Here is a 20,780-nt window from a genome sequence, read left to right as displayed (position 1 = left end):
CGAGTATATTAAACAGAACACAGACACAGAGCTGTAAATTTAATGTTTATGTTAATGTTACGTGAGTTGAACGACCCAGGTTTAATACTTCACTTAAAGTGGCTTGGCGGCACTTGGGACTGCTGATCCGACTTTCGACGCATGGCCCATGCTTATCGAAGTGCTCCGATTGAGTTGATCAGCCTGGGGCCTGAAAGTAAATGCTTCTATATTAAATGCTGAATGGAAAACTGAGAATCGTGTTAGGTTTCAGTTGCTTTGTGTGGGTGTTACTTAATCCTAAAGGTCATGCTGACATACAATATACCAAAGACACATTACCAGTACAGTTTTACAGTGCAACCAAGCTAAGTGCGAATGAAACGAGTCACAAAAGAAGACACAGGGGAAAATGCAAAAGGTAAAGGGATCAACGCAACAAGCAAACAATCAAATTAGTGCAAACGAAATTTAAGTAAAAAACACCAAGATGTTATTTATGAATCCAATTGAAACACTTTTGTTTTCTTTTACCTAATTCAAGATTTGTGGACCGATCTTATTGGCACCTCCATTCCGATCTTGGAGAGCAATTTCCTCTTCAGAGTCGCTGGCATCGTCTTCAATGCCCCGAATTCTTTTACCATAGAATAATGAGCCCAGTTACAAATGTGAAAAAAGACGCATCTCACGCTCATATATATCTTACGCTCTCTCCCTCTCTTTGAATACTTACCGATTTGAGATGAGCTTCAGAACACTTCGCTTCAACACAAACATTATGAATATTATGACGCCTTGCGCACTATTGATGTAATCGAAGACCTGCAATACCGAGAACACTGGCTTGTTGTCCTGCACTAAGTATACGATTATTTCGAAAGTCCAGGTAACGCCCATGATAACGAAGAGGCGCACGAACAGAATATACCTGCGTGGGTGGAAGCGGCGACGATATTTACCGATATACTAAATACGCATATATCAACCGCCTTACGTGCGCTTATTCGAATCGAGTCGCTGCTGGGGCTCTCCGCGTATCGCAACGTCCTTCAGTTCCTTTTGCACTTTCAGAATGCGGATGGACTACAAAAAAAAAAAAAAAAATAAAACAGAAAAATGTTTTATCTTCTTAAGTGATCAGCAAAAGGCCTTGAAGTTAGCTAGAAAACATAACGACGACTCATCGGGATATTCTGATATCTTTGGTTGCGAGGCCTCATAATATTATCATAAAAATTTGATTAAACTTGGTCTGACTTACAGTGAGTACAAACATGACAATGTTGAAAACGATTTGCAGTGCCATCGGTCCATGAAAATAGATCGCTGCGGACCAATCATGAGCTGAGAATATTCCGAGAAACGATATATTCATAATTGCTTCGGATTGAAGAAAATAATCGTTCGCTAAATCGTACCCTTTACCCAGCAACTGAAGACAGCAACTCCTGGTATCCAAAGAAGTTGTTCCTCGTCTTCGCCATCCCACGACATGTCGACTATTATCACGATAACGGTAAGTAGGGTCGCAACACCCCATGCATAGACACTGTAGAGCAGGAAGCGGTACTTGAACGTGTGTCGGGGAACTTGCGTGCGGAAGCTCTTCCAAAGGTCAAAGCTGATCACGGTTAGCCACAGGAAGCTGGCCATGACGAAAAAGTAGCCGAGATAACCTGAAATGTGATACCCATTGAGGCTTGCCCTATGCGCCTTGTGGTAAAGGCTCTACCCACCATTCACCTGACAGAGACTCTTCGACCAGCCGTCCTTCCAGGAGTCGCCGACGAGCAATGCGTATGACATCATCAGGCAGATCATGTAGCATGTGAAGCACAGCCCGTGCAGGTTTCGCAGCCTCGGCAAGTAGAGGTAAACGCAGATTGTGAGAAACAAACATACGATCGAAATTATACGCACTGCAAAGATTCAAAGATCAGAGAAATGTTAAGGCCTGCTTCAGTCTGTGGGTCAAGGTCTCCGAGTGACAACTGATCGAGAGCTCTATCAGATCTGCCATTTAGGTTAGCTCGATTGAGCCCTCTCGGCGTTACGCTTACGAGTATTAATTAACCATTGACTCGGGGGTTCGATTGCACAGTTGTGGGGCACCAGAGTGTACTGCTCATCGCTGTCCTCTGTTCCGATCTTATGGGGCTGCAGGCAATACTCTTGCTTAGACAACTCAGCATCATCAAAGTGACGACGCAGGACTCCGCTCTGTAAATGGGGCGGGAAAAGAATGAGTCCATCGAGCAAAGTATTTCGATTTAAGTGTTTGTCAAACCTCTAAGAGGGTCCACTGATGACTCTCGTCGTTTTCCGCATCCAAATGGAAGTGTGAGGCGCATGGGACGGGCAGATCCTGCTGTATGATAAAGTCCTGTAAAACGTGTCTTCTCACCTGGGTGCCATCGTTCAGCGTGATGTTGATAATAGGATCGAATTCGATTGCTTTTGATATGTCCCCCTCGCACTTGCGTTCGCCGTCCACGAGGAAGAGATTCCGATGGCAACAGAACCGAATGCAGGTGCCCAAGTGGCAGGCACAGCCCCTGAGATGCCTGGCCACAGACTCCTTGTGGCCCGTCTCCAGTATCTCGTAGTCATATTCGCCAACCAGACTCGCCGGTATGATCAGCTTCTCATACTGGTACGAGCCATTCGGCAGCCGCTTGCTCTGCGATAGATCGACTGTGTCGGAGTAATCGCATCCCGGTATTTCGGCAGCTGCTAACCCGGCGATCGCCAGCATCGTCACTAGACCCAGCTGCATCCTGAATACGTGCTCTGCTTCCACTAATAGTCGATAGTCTTCTCCAACAGCCGTGCTCAATCAACAGCTTTGGTTTCTGCGAAAAAAGTTTGAGTTTTTATGGATTAGTTGGGAGCATGTTTGGCATATGCGTGGAATAAATGTATGCTAATATGTTCTCTGAATCGCCTTCTTCGATGCTCATTAAAATGGCAAATTTTGCGCACTGTATGATATCTGGGAAGATTATTCAACTGTTAAATAACCTCCATCGATTCCTACGAAATTTCCAAAACTACTCTTACATACATATAGAACTAATAATAATTTATTTGCAGAAATGCCCATAAGTTCGCGCATGGTAAACTTATTGGTATGTTGTATGGATAAAAGGTATGCTAAATTTATAGCCCATAAAATGTGTTGAGCTCTGCAACATGGCGGTATTTTTCTCTGTTTGGAAATTTGTATAAATTTAATTTGAATATTTGCAAACTTTCGGTATCGTCACCGCTCTCTCCTTAGAGCGAGTGCTTTAAAAGCTCGAGTTCTGTGCAGCGAAACTTATCGCCTCAGCGCATAATGTCGCTCATGCGTATTTATCAGAGCTCCCTTGCGTTGTTTATAAGATTATTGTTTTAGCGAACGAACATATGGTGAGGTCTACGATAACCATATTTGCTCAGATGAACTCATTTCTTTCGTTCCAGGAATACGTTTGGTACCGAAACCGAAGGTTCTTGACTTAATGCTTACAAAATTCCGGCTATTCTGAATTATGGCAGATACAGATGTATAAGGCTCAGCCGTTGCTAACATATATACATATGTATGTTTTCTTATACACTTCTCTCGACGCGTCGTCTGCCGGCTTACCGGCTGAGTTGTCTTCCGTGATTCGCTTGGGGCTCGTTAAGAGCGCGTCATACACACACATGAATACACACAAATATTAGCAACTAGTGACGTCAGTTTAACTAATCGCATTCACTTCGACCCGGCGCGCGCAACGTTTCTCTTGCAGACTGAATTTCGAACTAAAGCGCCAGCCGCCGCGGGAACGTTGATCTTTGCCTTGAAATGACGCACATTTCACTCTCTTGTTTCTTAGCTTCTCTGCTCTCTCGAGGGAAGTTTGAAAACTGTATACATTGAATCATTCATGGTTGAGTTCTGTAATTCCCATAAATTATATAGTTTGTATATATTTTTATTTTGAATATATTTATTAGTTAATTTTAAAAAATGTCTTTTCTTTCTAATTTATATACTTAATATTGTTCGATATGGTTCGAGGCATAAAAGAGAAAGACTTTGCTAAGGTAAAGAACAAAACATTCACGCCTGGCGCGTGCTTGAACTTTCAAATGAGAATAATATGATCAAAGAGCACATTTGTATATATGTACATTGTATATATGTATACATACATATATAGATATGCAGAACGTTAAAATTCATGTTTATTGTTTCGATTTGGGTGACAACCGATGTCATTGTTTTTCGCGAGCAACGAGAGGCGTTCCCCTCTGGTGGCATATGACGGTATTCATATACTGACAACGGCTGGGAAACTTGTGCCTAAGACACTCTCTCTCTCTCTCTCTCTCTCTCTCTCTCTCTCTCTCTCTTTCATTCTCTTAGTCGCTTGTGGGCGTTCAAGTAGCTGCTTATAGCCAACTGTTGCTTGCATTTGACGCTTAGTTTGGGTCTGTTGCCAAACCGAAGCAGACCCTTATCTGCTCTCTCTCTCTCTCTCTCACGCTTCGATTTCCTTGTGTGCTCTGGTATTCTCTCAGCTGTCATTGACCATTTGAATGTGTTCTTAGCTTCAATCCACAAGCGTGCAGAATTTAAAATAAATTACAGCAAACAACAATTGTAACTTCTGTTGCTCACTTGGGATCTATCAAATATGTATGTATATAGCATATACTACGTTCATCATATATTAACACATTTGCTGATTTAGCGCGGATGTTCATTCGTGAGTCATATTCCTGAGTAATAGAAATGATTTCCAAGGAAATTCCAGCATCAAATACGATTTCAATTGATTTTAATTGAATTCCGCCAAAAACGAATTCATATACCACTTCTGCACAATAAAATAGAAGTATAAATAAACTAAAAAAAAAAACACATAATTAGATGATTCAGTTTTTCTTATACATACATATATATGTATGGATGTCTATAAATGTTTGTACATACATAGATACATTTGTGAGTTTAAGTTCAATGCATTTTATGCAGTGCGTTAAGTGAGTTGAACGACCCAGGTTTAATACTTCACTTAAAGTGGCTTGGCGGCACTTGGGACTGCTGATCCGACTTTCGACGCATGGCCCATGCTAATCGAAGTGCTCCGATTGAGTTGATCAGCCTGGGGCCTGAAAGTAAATGCTTCTATATCAAATGCTGAATGGAAAACTGAGAATCGTGTTAGGTTTCAGTTGCTTTGTGTGGGGGTTACTTAATCCTAAAGGTCATGCTGACATACAATATACCAAAGACACATTACCAGTACAGTTTTACAGTGCAACCAAGCTAAGTGCGAATGAAACGACTCACAAAGACAGAGGGGAAAATGCAAAAGGTAAAGGGATCAACGCAACAAGCAAACAATCAAATTAGTGCAAACGAAATTTAAGTAAAAAACACCAAGATGTTATTTATGAATCCAATTGAAACACTTTTGTTTTCTTTTACCTAATTCAAGATTTGTGGACCGATCTTATTGGCACCTCCATTCTGATCTTGGAGAGCAATTTCCTCTTCAGAGTCGCTGGCATCGTCTTCAATGCCCCGAATTCTTTTACCATAGAATAATGAGCCCAGTTACAAATGTGAAAAAAGACGCATCTCACGCTCATATACATATATCTTACGCTCTCTCCCTCTCTTTGAATACTTACCGATTTGAGATGAGCTTCAGAACACTTCGCTTCAACACAAACATTATGAATATTATGACGCCTTGCGCACTATTGATGTAATCGAAGACCTGCAATACCGAGAACACTGGCTTGTTGTCCTGCACTAAGTATACGACTATTTCGAAAGTCCAGGTAACGCCCATGATAACGAAGAGGCGCACGAACAGAATATACCTGCATGGGTGGAAGCGGCGTCGATAATTATCGATGTATTACACGATTTAAATACGCATATATCAACCGCCTTACGTGCGCTTATTAGAATCGAGTCCCTGCTGGGGCGCTCGGCGTACTGCAACATCCTTCAGTTCCTTTTGCACTTTCAGAATGCGGATGGACTACGAGAAAAAAAAAATGTATTATATTCTCGAATGACCAGCAAGACACCTTGATGGAAGCTAGAAGACATGACGATGCTTCATCGTGATATTATCATATCCCTGGCTGCGATGACTCATGATATTATCATACAAATTTACCTAAAATTGATTAGAACTTCGTCTGACTTACAGTGAGTACGAACATGACGATGTTGAAAACGATTTGTAGTGCCATCGGTCCATAAAAATAGATCGCTGTGGACCAATCATGATCTGAGATTCTAAAAACTGATATATTTATAATTACTTCGGATTGAAGAAAGTAATCGTTCGCTAAATCGTACCCTTTACCCAGCAACTGAAGACAGCAACTCCTGGTATCCAGAGAAGCTGTTCCTCGTCTTCGCCATCCCACGACATGTCGACTATTATCACGATAACGGTAAGTAGGGTCGCAACACCCCATGCATAGACACTGTAGAGCAGGAAGCGGTACTTGAACGTGTGTCGCGGAACTTGCGTGCGGAAGCTCTTCCAAAGGTCAAAGCTGATCACGGTTAGCCACAGGAAGCTGGCCATGACGAAAAAGTAGCCGAGATAACCTGAAATGTGATACCCATTGAGGCTTGCCCTATGCGCCTTGTGGTAAAGGCTCTACCCACCATTCACCTGACAGAGACTCTTCGACCAGCCGTCCTTCCAGGAGTCGCCGACGAGCAGTGCGTATGACATCATCAGGCAGATCATGTAGCATGTGAAGCACAGCCCGTGCAGGTTTCGCAGCCTCGGCAAGTAGAGGTAAACGCAGATTGTCAGAAACAAACATTTTACCGAAATTATACGCACTGCAAAGATTCAAAGATCAGAGAAATGGCCTGCTTCAGTCAAGGTGTCCGAGTGGCGACTGATCGAGAGCTCTATCAGATCTGTCAGTGAGCTATTAGCTTGTTTAAGCTCTCTCGACGTTAGGCTTACTAGTATTAATTAACCATTCACTCGGTTTGGTTGCACATTTGTGGGGCACCAGAGTGTACTGCTCGTCGGTGTCCTCCGTTCCGATCTTATGGGGCTGCAGGCAATACTCTTGCTTAGACAACTCAGCATCATCGAACTGAAGACGCAGGACTCCGTTCTGTAAATGGGGCGGAAAAGGATGAGTACAGCGAGCAAAATATTTCGATTTAAGTGTTTGTCAAACCTCTAAGAGGGTCCACTGATGACTCTCGTCGTTTTCCGCATCCAAATGGTCGTGAGAGGCGCATGGGACGGGCAGATCCTGTTGTATGATAAAGTCCTGTAAAACGTGTCTTCTCACCTGGGTGCCATCGTTCAGCGTGATGTTGATAATAGGATCGAATTCGATTGCTTTTGATATGTCCCCGTCGCACTTGCGTTCGCCGTCCACGAGGAAGAGATTCCGATGGCAACAGAACCGAATGCAGGTGCCCAAGTGGCAGGCACAGCCCCTGAGATGCTTGGCCACAGACTCCTTGTGGCCCGTCTCCAGTATCTCGTAGTCATATTCGCCAACCAGACTCGCCGGTATGATCAGCTTCTCATACTGGTACGAGCCATTCGGCAGCCGCTTGCTCTGCGACAGATCCACTGTGTCGAAGTAATCGCATCCCGGTATTTTGGCAGCTGTTATCCCGGCGATCGCCAGCATCGTCACTAGACCCAGCTGCATTCTGAATACGTGCTCTGCCGGTATATTTCCCTGTTTGGAAATTTGTATAAATTTAATTTGAATATTTGCAAACTTTCGGTATCGTCACCGCTCCCTCCTTAGAGCGAGTGCTTTAAAAGTGCGAATATATGGTTAACTCTATGATATTTGTTCAGATGAACTCATTTCCTTTGTTTCAGGACTACGTTTGGTACATAAACCGAAGATTCTAAATAATGGCAGATATGTAGCTCAGCTGTTGCTAGCATATGTATGTATGTCGTCTGCGCGTCATACAAATATTACCAAAATAGTGACGTCAGATTAACTGGCGCGCGCAACGTTTCTCTCCGTCGGCATCGAATTCCATACTGAATTGCGAAATGAGAATAATTGAATCATAGAGCACATATGTACAGTGTATATATAAATACATATAGAAATACATAAGCAGAATGTTATAATTCATGCTTATTGTTTCGCTTCGGGCATGTATTCCTAGTTCTCTCTGCCCCGATGGAATGGCACACAGCTTCGTACGGAATGATTAGTAAAAGCTGAATCTACGCTTCGATATATTATATATTAACCAAACCCAACGAGTTCCTTGTTCATATTCCTCGAGCATATCATATTCTTCGTTTCTATTTATATACTTATAAGGAATAGGCCTATGATGTAATGATGTAATGACACCTCTTAACACCTTTAGCCTATTGCGTGCATAGAATATTCAATTTGGTTAGCTAATGACATTTGTAATGGCTCCATAATTATGTGATTATATTATAAAAGGGTTTGAAAAGCATCTCCCTCTCCACTGCTTTCCTCTCCATTAGCTTTTCTAAGACCTGCTGTACATTTGCCTGAGCACAGCCACAATGGAATAGGACTTGCTTATGATATAAGTGAAGCTGGGCAAGGTGAGACCCATGAAGCCGCCAGCCGTAAACAGGAATAGACGATCCGCATTTATCATGAACACCAACAAAGTCCTCTTGCACCTCCGGTCGAGTGAATACCAATTGCAGCCAAAGGCAGCGCTGGAGAGGGATTTGCTCTGCACGGCCAAGTATAGAAAGAGATGAGGAGATAGAGAGATATGCATTTTTATACAATATATGTTTATTTCTGTGGATTAGACTCACGTGCTCGTGCACCTCGTTGCCAAAGTAGCAGTACATAAACAGTTGACAGAGCACGCAGCAGAGCATCAGGTTCATTATCGTGGAGCTCTTCGAGCCGTCGCCGATGACGATGACCTGGAAGGCGGTCATGGCCACAATGACAACGGAGCTAACGAACTGCAGCATCACAGCCAGATTGAAGATGCGCTCCACTTGCTGGCGCAGACTGTTCAGAATATATAGCTGTGAATATGTGTGAATATAGAGATCGTCTCTCTGCTTACAGAATCAACTCGCAATGGTATTTGACTGTGGCGACCAGCCAGCTGTAGGCGTCGACGTCGCTGCTGTCGTGCAGCTTCTCGAAGGCCAAGCTGAGCACCTGGAGGTGCATGCACATCTGTCCCATCACCGAGATGTTGAGGAAGTCAATGCTGGTCGTCTCCAGTGCCAGGATCCCAACTGCTAAGCCCTTGTAGAGCGACTGCACGATGTGCGGCAGGAAGTGGGGCATTTGGGCCCGATACGGAAAACGATTTCCTGCAAACTCTTCGGGCGCTGCAAGGAAGAGCATGTCAATTGCTTGAGGCACTCGCGTACCATTCCAGATAGATCACCGATCAGTATGTAGACCACACTCAGGATACCCGGCACCAGCACGAGATGAAAGTAAGTCAGATTCGCCAACTTGTTCTTCAGCTCAGCTCTCTGAAACGCCTCCAGTTGCCGCTCGGAGAGCACGCAGCGACGGGTGATCTCGCCCAACTTCTGTAAAATCCTCTTAAGGGTTCCGTAGCGATAGCAAATGTTGCAGAACTGAAAGTACATGAGATATACCAGAAATCTCACATTGAGAGTGACAGGGAATGGAGGAGAGTGATAGAGAAACAGGGGAGAAAGATAAATGCAGCACAGCTCCTGAGGTATTCCATCAGGAATTCAGTCAGAGAGAGATAAAATCAGACAGTCTAATATAAATATAGTACAAAATTGGGCTGCAGCTCTATTAGTACTCCAGAAAATGAGGAAGTCACTCAATCGAACTCTTACCTTTATCAGAAAGGCCACGTGCGTAAAGGAGAGGATGAGGTTCTGTGTCATTGCGTCCAGGTCATGCCAATTGAGATACAAGTCGTATAGCTCCAGAAAGACATAATACCAAACGGCAAACACTACGGGATATCCGACTGCAATGATGCACAGCTTCTGCAGAGCTGTCTCCGGCTTCAGCCCCACCAGGGGCAGGCCTACCAACTGACCCAGCCACAAGTTCAGCTCGATGGAGCCGATTCTGCCCTCAGCCGCATTCGATGGCAAAACGCGTTGAATAAGCCGCAGCAACTTTTTCATTTCACAGCTGGACTCAATCCAACCTAGTCCACCATGGCCTTATATATACTTAGACGTGCCCAGTGCGAGGGCCATTGCGTGCACTTGACGCCAGCCCCATTTAAATGAACAATTATTTCAAGTGCTCGACCACCTAATTACTATCATAACACTAACAATGTAATTCTAGCCTTAGCAGCTCAAATTACTGGCCAACTGTCTCTGCACATGGTAAATGCTGTAATCTCGCACCTTCTGTCGTATGCCGCATGTCCTAGCTGCCCAAGTAGACAACTTGAATCCGATCAAAGCATTTGAAATAAAACCCATCTTAATTGTAATGCAGTTCAATTTAATCCATTCGCATGTCCATTAGTATGTCATTCAGGTGCAGTACCTGAGGCAAGAGTTCTGGTCGCAGTAGCGATTGGTGTTGCCGCCGCAGCCCCTGTATGCCATATTCTGGCAGGATTGGGACGTGCTGTTATACCACCACATTCTTGCATTGGCGTTCAGGAGGCAAATGGAATATCTCGCATGGCCCTCGTTCTTGCCTCCAAAACAATTCCTAGCCCAAGCAGCTAAGGAAAACAAGTTCCAGTTAGTTATGGACTGAGGCTAATGGCTTAATCGATTTACTTACGCACGTAGCCTCTACAATAGCCAAACTGAGCCTCAAGCGTGGCCACGTAGAGGCAGAGACAAGCGAGGAGCAGAATGAATTTCATGTTGATTCAAATTGAATGCTGAACTGATTTGGCACTGGAAGCACCAGCTCTTATATACCAGCCAGCAGGTAAGAGTGCTCTGGTCGAGACTGCTCGACTAGGAGATACCCTGAACCTTCTAATCATTCTCAACGTCTTTTATACACGCACGAGTATAAAAGAGTATGGTGCCTGGAATTACTTCTGGCCTAACTTCTTCAGGGACAAGAATAAATGACCCGAAAATCTCTCAAAACACCACAGCTTAAGTACATTTATAATTATTAATGAATACAATTATAAAAAGTTGTTTACTAATCGTGCCTAAGATCATTGAGTGCATTAGAGAGCGTTTTAATATTGGACTTACTGTTTCGGACAGAGCGAGCAAGACAATCATCTAAAACTCATTTTTACATACATATGTATGTACATACATAGACATGTGTACGACAAGATTATTTCATAATCTCAGTGAACTTAGATTCACTTAAAATGTTGCTATTTCTGGAATTCTACAAAAGCTTCAATCTCGCACCGTATGCCGCTCGATCGTCTCCTATAGCATGTCATTCAAGTGAAATTAATGATGCAGGAGTTCCGGTCGCAATAGCGATTCTTGTTGCTGCCACAGCCCTGGGACCTATGTTGGCATTGGCCTCCTCGACGCATCTGCGACTCCTTGTATTGCCCTCGTTCTTTACTTCCAAACAATTCGCCAACCAATCGTCAGCTCTTATATTCCATAGAGAGTTCGTGGAGAGAACAAAAGCCTTTATTAACATATACATATGTATGTACATATGTAATATGGCATATTTGTGACTATGAAGCAGATCTCCTCTGTTTTGTTAAGAGAAGAAAAACACAGATGTGCGCAAGTGGATCATGTTGTCGATATTTATAGATTTCATTCAAGCTGTAGTCTCCATAATTCCCTTTACAAATCAAATTAAAGCTATTAACAAACTACTGTCAATTTATCCCATTTGTTTCCTCTGTACATACATATCTTATACTACCAAAATTATACACATATGTATATACATACATGCTAAAAAATAGATAGAACATTCCTTTGGCTATATTTTTTCTGCTCCAGTAAAGTTCTACTATAAGAAATGTCCCGAAATAGTCTGAAATATGCCATAATAGGTTCGGCTTTATTATAAGGGCTTTTGTTTTCATTTTGCATTAAATTGGCAAAACAGCTTTCCAGAAACTCTGGGTGCATTGTTCCTTTTTGGTATATAAGAGCTGATGTTTCCAGTGCTAAATCAGTTCAACATTCAACTTGAATCAACATGAAATTCATTCTGCTCCTCGCTTGTCTCTGCGTCTACGTGGCCACCCTTGAGGCTCAGCGACCCCCTTGCAAGGGAATAGTGCGTAAGTGAATCGATTTAGCCATCATCATCGATCCATAACTGACTGGAACTTGTCTTCCTTAGCTCCATGGTTGACCAATTGTGTTGGAGGCAAGAACGAGGGCAGGGGTAACCTTCGCTCGTGCGCCAGGAACGCGAATTCCAGAATGTGGTGGTATGACAGTAGGTCCCGATCCTGCAAGAAGATGGCCTACAAGGGCTGTGGCGGCAACAGGAATCGCTATTGCACCCGTGAAGCCTGCCGCAGAGCGTGCCGAAGGCGCAACTGAACTGCAGCTGAATGACAACTGAGGGAAAATGAAATAAAATTAAATGATTTGCATAACAATTGAATGATTTTCTTTCTGTGTACTGTAAAAGCGCCAAGAATTCAGCGTTCAGCTCTCTCCAAAGAATATCTAGTTATTTGAAGGAAAACAGTTAAAGTCTAAAGAGATCATCAGAATCTTGATGTGATGTTCGTTTGTTCGTCAAAAAATTAAGAGATAAGAAAATTGAATACTTAGTTATTTTATGTTCCCCACATATTTCATCTAGTATACATATTTAGACTTGATTAAATTAAACAATAGTAATATTCTTGGAAGAGAGGCAAGTGTGTGGCCTGCTGTTGCCATGTTTCTACCTCGGAATCATAGAGGAATTAATCACCAAAATTATTTATGGGCTCGATTCGGAGATGTGCGGGTATAAGAATTTCCCATGGGAGGTGCGAACATCTGGTATGACTTGAAAACAATAATTAATTTGAATTGTATTTGTTTTGCTCCGTTCGATATACGATATACATACGCATTTACAATAACAACACCAAATAATTACTTACAATATATGTATATATGTATATGTATAAAACATAGAATTGAATCTGTTTAGAACTATATAAAAACGGTTGTAAATGTAAAACACGCACAGATCACAAACGAGGACCGTCTCACTTGAACAGACTTAACAACAGTTTCTGGACATAACTAACATTGGTTCATCGCATGCTACGTGCACACACATGCATGCATGCACATAGCATACAGATACATATGTATGTATGTATATATAATTTGGTATAAAAGTTCTACTAGCTACGCGCCTGCACTTGGTGTACACATTTTGATATATGGTTGCTGATAGGACATCTAGATCGATGGACTTTGAGCATCTGCGGAATGTGCGAGCTGGAGGCTGCTTTTCACTTTGATCTTGGAATTGGTCGACGCAGTGGATGGCTCGACGGGATGATGTTTGGCCTGGTGGACCAGCAGCAGGCCGTGGTTGATGCTCGAGAACTTGCACGCATTGCACTTGTGTATAATAGCGGACAGCTCCAGCTCGGGGTGTACCTTTTGCAGGTGTATCTGGAAGAGACCGAGAGAATCTGCTGTGAATTAGGGCACTCCATGGTGCACTGCATGATGCGCCTACCCGATAGGCAGTGCTCTGGATGGCACGGAAGTCGCAGTGCGGACAGGCATAGCGCTTCGGCTCCCGGTGCGTGCCCATGTGACGGCGAAACGCATTGTGGTCGTTCGCCTCGTAGTCGCACTTGTCGCACTTGAACCGCTTGTCCGCCTGGTGGCTGCGCATGTGCAGCTTCAAGCTGCTCTTCGAGCTGAACACGCGCTGCGGGAGTGAAGCAGGAGTGAGTCGAGTGGGAGCAGTCGATGGCAGCTCGCTTACCTGACAGGTGGGGCACTGCGGCTGCTCGTTGCGCTGCTTGCACAGATGCTCGCGCAGCGTCTTCCGGTGCTTGAAAGCAGCTCCGCAATCCTCGCAGCGATGCAGCACGGGCAGTATTGGCTGCAGCTGCGACTGCTTCTGCTGTTGCTCCTCGCTGGCTGGCTTGCCCATGCCCAGGCCCTGGGTGCGATGAAGCCGCCGATGGTTCTTCAGCTGCTTGGTGTTCTTGAAGCCCTTGCCGCACTGCTCGCACTTGTAGTTGCGCTCCTCGGAGTGGATCTTCGCGTGGGTGTTCACCAGCCGCGAGTAGATGGGCGTCTTGAAGGTGCACAGCTGGCAGCAGTAGAGCTCCATGTCGATGGCGTGCGTCCGCCACAGATGCGTGTGCAAGCAGTTCCAGTTGCTGAACTGCGTCGACTTGCACTCCGGGCAGATCATCGGCTGTGCCGAGCCCAGCGCTCCATTGTGGCACCGTCCATGGTACTCGAGCGTCGCCGGCGACTTGAAGCGGAACATGCAGCCCTCGACGGTGCACTTCTTGCCACTGGGCTCCTGCTGCTGAGCCGCTGCGCCTTGGCCCAATCGTCGCTTCGACTGACCCGCCCCCTGTTTGGCACCATAGGGCCGACCGCGCACGGAGGTTCCGCCAACAGGAGGCTGCTCCACGGCGGCAGCAGCGGCGGCAGCAGTGGGCAGCAGATTGTTGGCCACGTAGATGCGAGCGGGCTTCTCGCTGGGCAGAGGCACTAGCGGCGGCACGGGCAGGCCACTCAGACTGTCTGCAGCACTTGCGGCGCCGTCAATCGAGCCGGTGACTGGCACCAGGGGCGGCGGCACAGGCCCCGAAGTGGCGGCTGGCTGTGCATAGAGCTGCGGAAAGTCCTTGACCAGAAGGTCGTTGTGCGGCGGCTCCAGTTGCAGCTGCGCGGGTTGCGGCTCCGCTTCTTCCACTTCGTCATCCATCCAGGGCCAGCACTCCAGGTCCTCGGCCAAGTCGTAGCCATCGTCATAGCTCAGCGGTGCAGGAGGCGGCGGCGGCAAGTCGACCAGTGAGGGCTCCAAGGCCACAGCCGGTGCATTCAGAGGCAGCTCCAGGGGCAGCGGCTCACGGTTCGGCACAATCAAATGCTCCACCTCGTTGCGATTCATCAGATTCAGCTCGTCCACGGTGCGCAGATGAAGTGTGCCACGCTGAGGCGCCTTCAGTATGTCCACGTTCTTGATAAAGATCTTTTGCTTCGACGTGGTTGCTGTTGCTGTTGCTGCCGTGGTTGTTGCTGCAACTGTTGCCGGTGCAGTTGGTGTCGCTGTCCCTGTTGCTGTTGCTGTCACTGTGGCTGTGGCTGTTGCTGTTGCTGTTGCTGCTGGCACTGCTGGGGGCAAATAGTTATCCAGCTCATGGTTAAACTCTTGCTGAGGCGCCAGTTCCGTTAGCTGTTGCTGCTGCTGCTGCTCGCTGGTCAGTGAGTGATCGGGCTCCGTGGCCAATTGCACGCTCTGCTCAAAGTCCACGCTGAAGTCCAGATCCAGAGCGCTAAAATTGTGGCTGCTGCCGCTGCTGGCACTGTGGCCCGCACCGCCCCCACTGCTCAGTACAGAGTCAAAGCTGAAGGCATCAGGGCACATGCTGGTCAGCGGCTCAAAGCCAGGCAGCGGTCCGCCCGTTGGTGTCAGCAATGTCTCCGCGTTGAAGACCTCCGCAGGACTGGCGACCGTCGAGGCGGTCGCATTGCCGAAGCCCATGCCTGGCAGCAGCATGGGCTCCTTCAATATGTCCACATTCCTTATGTAGATCTTCGGCTGGCGCGGCTTCTCCAGCAGATTGCTGTTGATCATCAGAGAAGGAAGCTGCTCCAGTTCTTGCTGCTGCTGCTGCTGCTGCTGCTGGACTCCATTGCTGGGCATGGGAAAATCAAAGGGCAACAGCGCTGGCTCTCTGAGAACATCGACGCTCTTGATAGATATCTTTTGTACAGCTGAACTGGCCGGCTCCTGCAGCACCTGACTCTGATGCGGCGGCTGCTGCTGCTGATGTTGTGGATTGGAGCAGTTGCTAGCTTCCTCCACATCGTCTAGTAGATCCAGTATATTGTCATCTGTGGGCAGAAAGTCGGGCAGCTGTGGCTCACGCAGGCAATTCACATTCTTGATGTAGATGCGACTCTTGGGCATTGGCTGTGGGAGTTTTTTGGCTGACGAGTCATTCGCCTTGGCAAGGGCGGCAATCTCCTCCGGCTCCAGCTGATGGTCAGCACTAAGATGCAGGTTGAGCACATCAATGCTATAGAAGACATTCGCACAGCCTGCAAGAGCAAACTGTTATATATGTGTATATGAGATATGCATGCTGAAGAGCTTGACCTGGGCAGAGCAGACGATGCTGTGCATCTATGCCGAAGCAGCTGCTGATGTGCGTTTGCGTCTTTAGCGGACAGAGGCTCAGGAACGGACAACTGGGACATTTGTTCAACGGCAAATCCGACTGGCAGCCATCGCTGGCTATTGCCTTGGTCGTTGGCGGTGTGGGCGTGGCGTTGGTGCGCTCCTTGGCCGCCGCCTCGGCCAGCTCCGATTTGATCAGCTCGGCCTCAGACTTAATCTCCGCTGTCTTGCGGCGAAAGCCATTGCGATAGCTGCGACTCGGCTGTGGCTGCTGCTGCAAGTCGGTCGTATGGATTTGTACGAATGGAATGCAGGGCGAATCGGCGATGCCAGCGGAGGTGCTCTTATGGGTGCTCGCTGCAGCTGCTCCAGTTGCTATGGGTAATGGAATGCCTAGCAGTGCGGGCTCGTCGTCAAAGAATCCACTGAAGTTATCAGGCTCCAGCGAGTGTATAGGCGTGGACAGCGACAGGTCGGCATGCTGCAACTACAACAATATAAAGAAACCTAAGTTAGATCGACGAACACACACATACAACCAAATGCGTGGCTCACCTGGCTTCCCACGGTGCTGTAAAAGCTCGTGAAAGCCACATCCGCATCCGCGTTCATATTGCAATGTTCATATGTAATTGTTTATAGCTGCATTTTTGCAAACTTCGCATTACATTTCAGTCGACCAAAATCTGTGGCAGAAACTGATCTGATATCATATCAAAACATCTGATAACTACAACTGCAACAACAACAAAAACAAATGCATCGATACTCACAGAAAAATACTGTCTATCGACACTTGGCGATTACTACGATAATCATATCTTTGCGATAGATATCGTTTTAATTCAAATTCGAAATTGGAAAACTGAGCTATATTGGATTTTCTAAAACGAATTAATGCTAATCAGCATTCGAATCCGCATCTTGTACAATAATGAAATTGTATCAAGACCAGTGACAACAGCAACACATACAAGTTGTCTGCTGTGACGTCACAAGTGGTTACTGTAGGTGCAAACCTCATCTGTGTTTTAGTAGTTTTGCTAACGATCCAAAAATATCGATAGTTGGCAGTACACAGCACGGCAAGTAATCTCAAACGTTTGAGCTACATCTCACATCGCTAGCGGCCGCCGACAAAGTTTGCAGATTAATTTCCATTTTAATTTAGTAGCCATTATAAAATAATTAAAACAACAAAATGCCGCGTATTATGATAAAAGGCGGCGTCTGGCGCAACACAGAGGTAAGGCATGCGCTTAGAAATGAAATGAATCAATGTGAGTCAAGAGTTTTCTTCGTAGGATGAGATCTTGAAAGCGGCTGTCATGAAATATGGCAAAAATCAATGGAGTCGCATTGCCTCGTTGCTGCATCGCAAGTCAGCCAAACAGTGCAAAGCACGCTGGTACGAGTGGCTTGATCCGAGCATCAAGAAGACCGAGTGGTCGCGCGAAGAGGATGAGAAGTTGCTTCACTTGGCCAAACTGATGCCCACTCAATGGCGCACAATTGCGCCTATTATTGGACGCACTGCTGCACAATGCCTGGAGCGCTACGAGTATCTGCTGTAAGTGTGCATTACTAGATGTTGCATCCATAATCTAAATAGCTAAATAACTGTTGCAGCGACCAGGCGCAGCGCAAGGAGGATGGCGAGGACACCATGGACGATCCTCGCAAACTGAAGCCGGGTGAGATTGATCCCAACCCAGAGACCAAGCCCGCACGACCCGATCCCAAAGACATGGACGAAGATGAGCTAGAAATGTTGTCCGAGGCACGCGCCCGTCTGGCAAACACGCAGGGCAAGAAGGCCAAACGCAAAGCGCGCGAGAAACAGCTGGAGGAGGCGCGTCGTTTGGCTACGCTCCAAAAGCGTCGCGAGTTGCGCGCTGCGGGAATTGGCAGCGGCAACAGGAAGCGCATCAAAGGCATCGACTACAATGCGGAAATACCCTTCGAGAAGCGACCTGCCATTGGCTTCTACGACACGTCTGAAGAGCATCTGCAGAAGCAGGAGCCGGACTTTAACAAAATGCGCCAGCAGGACCTGGATGGTGAGCTGCGCTCCGAGAAGGAGGAGCGGGAGCGGAAGCGCGACAAGCAGAAGCTAAAGCAGCGCAAAGAAAACGAGGTCCCATCGGCCATGATGCAGAACCAAGAGCCGGAGCGCAAGCGCTCGAAGCTCGTACTGCCGACGCCTCAAATATCCGATATGGAGCTGCAGCAGGTGGTCAAGTTGGGTCGGGCCAGCGAGATGGCCAAGGAGATAGCCGGCGAGAGTGGCATTGAGACGACAGACGCTCTGCTGGCGGACTATTCCATAACGCCGCAGGTGGCCGCCACGCCTCGCACCCCTGCGCCATACACGGACCGCATAATGCAGGAGGCGCAGAACATGATGGCGCTCACGCACACAGAGACGCCTCTAAAGGGAGGTCTCAATACGCCGCTGCACGAATCCGACTTCTCGGGCGCGCTGCCCAAGGCGGCGGCTGTTGCCACTCCAAACACGGTCATTGCCACGCCCTTCCGCACTCAGCGCGAGGGCGGAGCAGCAACGCCTGCGGGCTTCCTAACGCCCGCCTCGGGTGCCATGGTGCCCATTCTGAAGAACGGCGCGGCTGGCGGCAGCAGCGTAACGCCCGCCTTTGTGCGCGACAAGCTGAGCATCAATGCAGAGGAGAGCATGGCCGTGACTGAGACTCCTGCTGTCTACAAGAACTACCAGAAGCAGCTGAAGTCCACGCTGCGTGAGGGACTGGCTGCTCTGCCCGCGCCGCGAAATGACTACGAAATCGTGGTGCCGGAGCAGGACGACAGCGAGGCCATGGAGACCAGCACGGAGCCGGCAGTTGAGGACCAGGCAGATGTGGATGCGCGCATGCTGGCCGAGCAGGAGGCGCAGCGCAAGCGAGAGTTGGCCAAGCGCTCCCAGGTCATACAGCGTAACCTACCACGGCCGACGGAGGTGAACACGAAGATTCTGCGTCCGCAGTCCGAGAAGCAAAACCTCACCGAGCAGCAGCAGGCCGAGGAGTTGATCAAGCACGAGATGATCACCATGCAGCGTGAGTAACCACGAACACCTCTCAAAACATATCGAGTTTACTTACCTTACCCTTCTCTCCCTCAGTTTACGATTCTGTGCGTGATCCAGTGCCTGGTCAGTCGCAGCACAAGCTCGAGCAGCTGCAGAGCTACTTTAAGGCCAACCCGTACGAGGAAATATCACAGGAGGAGCTGGCCGAGGCCAAGCAGATGCTGGCCGACGAAATGGAGGTGGTGAAGGAGCGCATGGCCCATGGCGAGCTGCCACTTGATGTCTATGGGCAGGTGTGGCAGGAGTGCTTGGGACAGGTGCTCTACCTGCCATCCCAGCATCGCTACACGCGCGCCAACCTGGCCAGCAAAAAGGATCGCCTGGAGTCCGCGGAGAAGCGCCTCGAGCAGAATCGCCGTCATATGGCCAAAGAGGCGAAGCGCTGTGGCAAGATCGAGAAGAAGCTGAAGATACTCACCGGCGGCTACCAGGCGCGCGCTCAGGTGCTTATCAAGCAGCTGCAGGACACCTACGCACAGATCGAGCAGAACTCGCTCTCGCTCTCCACGTTTCGCTTCCTCGGCGAGCAGGAGGCGATCGCTGTGCCGCGACGCCTGGAGGCGCTGCAGGAGGACGTGCGCCGGCAAATGGAACGCGAGAAGGAGCTGCAGCAAAAGTATGCCAATCTGGCCGAGCAGCGCGATGCACTCTTCCAGCAGCTGGAGCTTCTAACGGGCAACCGACCCACAGCACAGCAGCTGCTCGGCTTGGAGCAGGAGGCGCAGGCATAGACATAGTTACATAGAATTTTAATATTATCGCGAAAGAATGAACTTAAATACAAATAATGCTAACTAATCCGACTAGTGGCCGTATTTTTGGTAGACCCACTCCTTGTTGTCCAGCGGACAGACGTGGCGCGTCTTCAGCCAGCGGGCGATGCAGTGATAGTGGAACGCATGGTTGCACTCGCCCCAGGCCACGGTGCACTCGTCCTTGTTCGCATTCGGATCCGCCTGGCACTCGATGCACAGGTTCATGATGTGATTCCGGCAAATGGCGCAGTTGTCCACAGCCACGTCCCAGCACCAATGCGCGTGCGCAACCCACTTCTTGACCACGAAGCGCTCGTCCCTCTTCTGCCCGCTGCCACTGGCCACGTTGTCCTCGTTGAATTCCTCCAGATCGTGAAAGTCTTCCGTCTCCTCCACCTCTACTTCCTCGGCCGTGGATCCATTTTTGTTGCAGGTGGTTTCCATTGGATTTTTTTATATTTTTATGTTTTTTTTTTTATTTTACGATAGATTTTAAGGTTTTGTGTTTGCTGCGAATATTTTCTTTTGATAGCAAACATTTTCGAGGCTTTCATTTGACGGAGGTTATCAAAGCAGGCCTCAGCACAGATCGGTCTCTTATATCCACTTCGGAGTCCATTACAAAACATCGTCTTAACTGGATGAGGTGG

The 20,780-nt window shown here is 47.4% G+C and overlaps 8 protein-coding genes across 9 annotated transcripts in view; 2 read left to right on the top strand and 6 right to left on the bottom strand.

Annotated features, from left to right (window-relative positions):
* On the bottom strand, nt 1–3,759 carry mth (methuselah). Of its 2 annotated transcripts, none has more exons than XM_089258937.1 (10): nt 3,614–3,759; nt 2,270–2,834; nt 2,043–2,202; nt 1,719–1,901; nt 1,401–1,658; nt 1,244–1,326; nt 977–1,065; nt 716–910; nt 514–616; nt 1–190 (listed from the first exon to the last, which is right to left on the bottom strand). In XM_089258937.1, the coding sequence occupies exons 2-9, from the start codon at nt 2,756–2,758 to the stop codon at nt 514–516; spliced, it is 1,560 nt and encodes a 519-aa protein (XP_089115063.1). In that variant the 5' UTR covers nt 2,759–2,834; nt 3,614–3,759; the 3' UTR covers nt 1–190. The 2 variants fall into 2 exon arrangements, with proteins under 2 accessions (XP_089115063.1, XP_089115064.1); XM_089258938.1 differs by lacking the exon at nt 3,614–3,759 and adding an exon at nt 3,585–3,600.
* A 1,196-nt stretch (nt 3,760–4,955) lies between these two features.
* Nucleotides 4,956–7,698, bottom strand: LOC115562482 (G protein-coupled receptor Mth). The gene is made up of 9 exons (XM_089258939.1): nt 7,195–7,698; nt 6,972–7,128; nt 6,659–6,841; nt 6,341–6,598; nt 6,187–6,269; nt 5,926–6,014; nt 5,656–5,850; nt 5,450–5,552; nt 4,956–5,130 (listed from the first exon to the last, which is right to left on the bottom strand). The coding sequence occupies exons 1-8, from the start codon at nt 7,681–7,683 to the stop codon at nt 5,450–5,452; spliced, it is 1,557 nt and encodes a 518-aa protein (XP_089115065.1). The 5' UTR covers nt 7,684–7,698; the 3' UTR covers nt 4,956–5,130.
* Nucleotides 7,699–8,200: 502 nt separating this feature from the next.
* On the bottom strand, nt 8,201–10,406 carry LOC115562469 (odorant receptor 85b). Its single transcript, XM_030384059.2, has 5 exons — nt 9,840–10,406; nt 9,407–9,605; nt 9,074–9,347; nt 8,811–9,015; nt 8,201–8,722 (listed from the first exon to the last, which is right to left on the bottom strand). Exons 1-5 carry the CDS (start codon nt 10,137–10,139, stop codon nt 8,507–8,509), a joined length of 1,194 nt encoding a protein of 397 aa, XP_030239919.1. The 5' UTR covers nt 10,140–10,406; the 3' UTR covers nt 8,201–8,506.
* A 47-nt stretch (nt 10,407–10,453) lies between these two features.
* LOC115562470 (papilin) lies at nt 10,454–10,928 on the bottom strand. The gene is made up of 2 exons (XM_089260114.1): nt 10,762–10,928; nt 10,454–10,699 (listed from the first exon to the last, which is right to left on the bottom strand). Exons 1-2 carry the CDS (start codon nt 10,844–10,846, stop codon nt 10,503–10,505), a joined length of 282 nt encoding a protein of 93 aa, XP_089116240.1. The 5' UTR covers nt 10,847–10,928; the 3' UTR covers nt 10,454–10,502.
* A 1,169-nt stretch (nt 10,929–12,097) lies between these two features.
* Nucleotides 12,098–20,780, top strand: part of LOC108658398 (kunitz-type serine protease inhibitor 7) — a 192,817-nt gene continuing 184,134 nt past the window's right edge. Inside the window, exons 1-2 of the mRNA XM_018111070.3 lie at nt 12,098–12,214; nt 12,277–12,500. Coding sequence (XP_017966559.1) covers nt 12,130–12,214; nt 12,277–12,482 — 291 coding nt within the window. The 5' untranslated portion in view covers nt 12,098–12,129 and the 3' untranslated portion in view covers nt 12,483–12,500. The remainder of the gene's footprint in view (nt 12,215–12,276; nt 12,501–20,780) is intronic.
* LOC108650353 (uncharacterized) lies at nt 12,953–17,031 on the bottom strand. Its single transcript, XM_089259986.1, has 5 exons — nt 16,825–17,031; nt 16,249–16,756; nt 13,888–16,190; nt 13,633–13,830; nt 12,953–13,565 (listed from the first exon to the last, which is right to left on the bottom strand). The coding sequence occupies exons 1-5, from the start codon at nt 16,879–16,881 to the stop codon at nt 13,347–13,349; spliced, it is 3,285 nt and encodes a 1,094-aa protein (XP_089116112.1). The 5' UTR covers nt 16,882–17,031; the 3' UTR covers nt 12,953–13,346.
* Cdc5 (cell division cycle protein 21) lies at nt 17,358–20,173 on the top strand. The gene is made up of 4 exons (XM_030384056.2): nt 17,358–17,515; nt 17,574–17,839; nt 17,899–19,343; nt 19,409–20,173. The coding sequence occupies exons 1-4, from the start codon at nt 17,471–17,473 to the stop codon at nt 20,104–20,106; spliced, it is 2,454 nt and encodes an 817-aa protein (XP_030239916.1). The 5' UTR covers nt 17,358–17,470; the 3' UTR covers nt 20,107–20,173.
* Roc1b (Regulator of cullins 1b) lies at nt 20,110–20,637 on the bottom strand. The gene has a single exon (XM_018100671.3). It carries the CDS (start codon nt 20,572–20,574, stop codon nt 20,179–20,181), a length of 396 nt encoding a protein of 131 aa, XP_017956160.1. The 5' UTR covers nt 20,575–20,637; the 3' UTR covers nt 20,110–20,178.

This window comes from Drosophila navojoa, chromosome 4 (genome assembly GCF_054131105.1).
Source record: "Drosophila navojoa isolate 15081-1374.11 chromosome 4, UAZ_NAV_1.0, whole genome shotgun sequence".
Taxonomy (NCBI): Eukaryota; Metazoa; Arthropoda; class Insecta; order Diptera; family Drosophilidae; genus Drosophila; species Drosophila navojoa.
This window is presented reverse-complemented; position numbering and strand designations above follow the sequence as displayed.

What these genes read in the sequence shown, in the direction of transcription:
- LOC115562482 (XM_089258939.1), bottom strand. Translation starts at nt 7,683, where the DNA reads ATGCAGCTGGGTCTAGTGACGATGCTGGCGATCGCCGGGATAACAGCT. An exon ending in CTCGATTCTAATAAGCGCAC is followed by an intron (nt 5,851 to 5,925) that starts GTAAGGCGGTTG and finishes CCACCCATGCAG; the next exon opens with GTATATTCTGTTCGTGCGCC. An exon ending in CTGAAGCTCATCTCAAATCG is followed by an intron (nt 5,553 to 5,655) that starts GTAAGTATTCAA and finishes CTATGGTAAAAG; the next exon opens with AATTCGGGGCATTGAAGACG.
- LOC108650353 (XM_089259986.1), bottom strand. Translation starts at nt 16,881, where the DNA reads ATGAACGCGGATGCGGATGTGGCTTTCACGAGCTTTTACAGCACCGTG. An exon ending in ACAGCACCGTGGGAAGCCAG is followed by an intron (nt 16,757 to 16,824) that starts GTGAGCCACGCA and finishes ATATTGTTGTAG; the next exon opens with TTGCAGCATGCCGACCTGTC. An exon ending in CGCAGTGCCCCACCTGTCAG is followed by an intron (nt 13,831 to 13,887) that starts GTAAGCGAGCTG and finishes TCACTCCCGCAG; the next exon opens with CGCGTGTTCAGCTCGAAGAG.
- LOC115562469 (XM_030384059.2), bottom strand. Translation starts at nt 10,139, where the DNA reads ATGAAAAAGTTGCTGCGGCTTATTCAACGCGTTTTGCCATCGAATGCG. An exon ending in TACCATTGCGAGTTGATTCT is followed by an intron (nt 9,016 to 9,073) that starts GTAAGCAGAGAG and finishes TATTCTGAACAG; the next exon opens with TCTGCGCCAGCAAGTGGAGC. An exon ending in GCAACGAGGTGCACGAGCAC is followed by an intron (nt 8,723 to 8,810) that starts GTGAGTCTAATC and finishes TTGGCCGTGCAG; the next exon opens with AGCAAATCCCTCTCCAGCGC.
- Roc1b (XM_018100671.3), bottom strand. Translation starts at nt 20,574, where the DNA reads ATGGAAACCACCTGCAACAAAAATGGATCCACGGCCGAGGAAGTAGAG.
- Cdc5 (XM_030384056.2), top strand. Translation starts at nt 17,471, where the DNA reads ATGCCGCGTATTATGATAAAAGGCGGCGTCTGGCGCAACACAGAG. An exon ending in GAGCGCTACGAGTATCTGCT is followed by an intron (nt 17,840 to 17,898) that starts GTAAGTGTGCAT and finishes TAACTGTTGCAG; the next exon opens with CGACCAGGCGCAGCGCAAGG. An exon ending in CGAGATGATCACCATGCAGC is followed by an intron (nt 19,344 to 19,408) that starts GTGAGTAACCAC and finishes TCTCTCCCTCAG; the next exon opens with TTTACGATTCTGTGCGTGAT.
- LOC115562470 (XM_089260114.1), bottom strand. Translation starts at nt 10,846, where the DNA reads ATGAAATTCATTCTGCTCCTCGCTTGTCTCTGCCTCTACGTGGCCACG. An exon ending in CTATTGTAGAGGCTACGTGC is followed by an intron (nt 10,700 to 10,761) that starts GTAAGTAAATCG and finishes TGTTTTCCTTAG; the next exon opens with CTGCTTGGGCTAGGAATTGT.
- mth (XM_089258937.1), bottom strand. Translation starts at nt 2,758, where the DNA reads ATGCAGCTGGGTCTAGTGACGATGCTGGCGATCGCCGGGTTAGCAGCT. An exon ending in TCAATGGTTAATTAATACTC is followed by an intron (nt 1,902 to 2,042) that starts GTAAGCGTAACG and finishes GAATCTTTGCAG; the next exon opens with TGCGTATAATTTCGATCGTA. An exon ending in CTTCAGTTGCTGGGTAAAGG is followed by an intron (nt 1,327 to 1,400) that starts GTACGATTTAGC and finishes GAATATTCTCAG; the next exon opens with CTCATGATTGGTCCGCAGCG.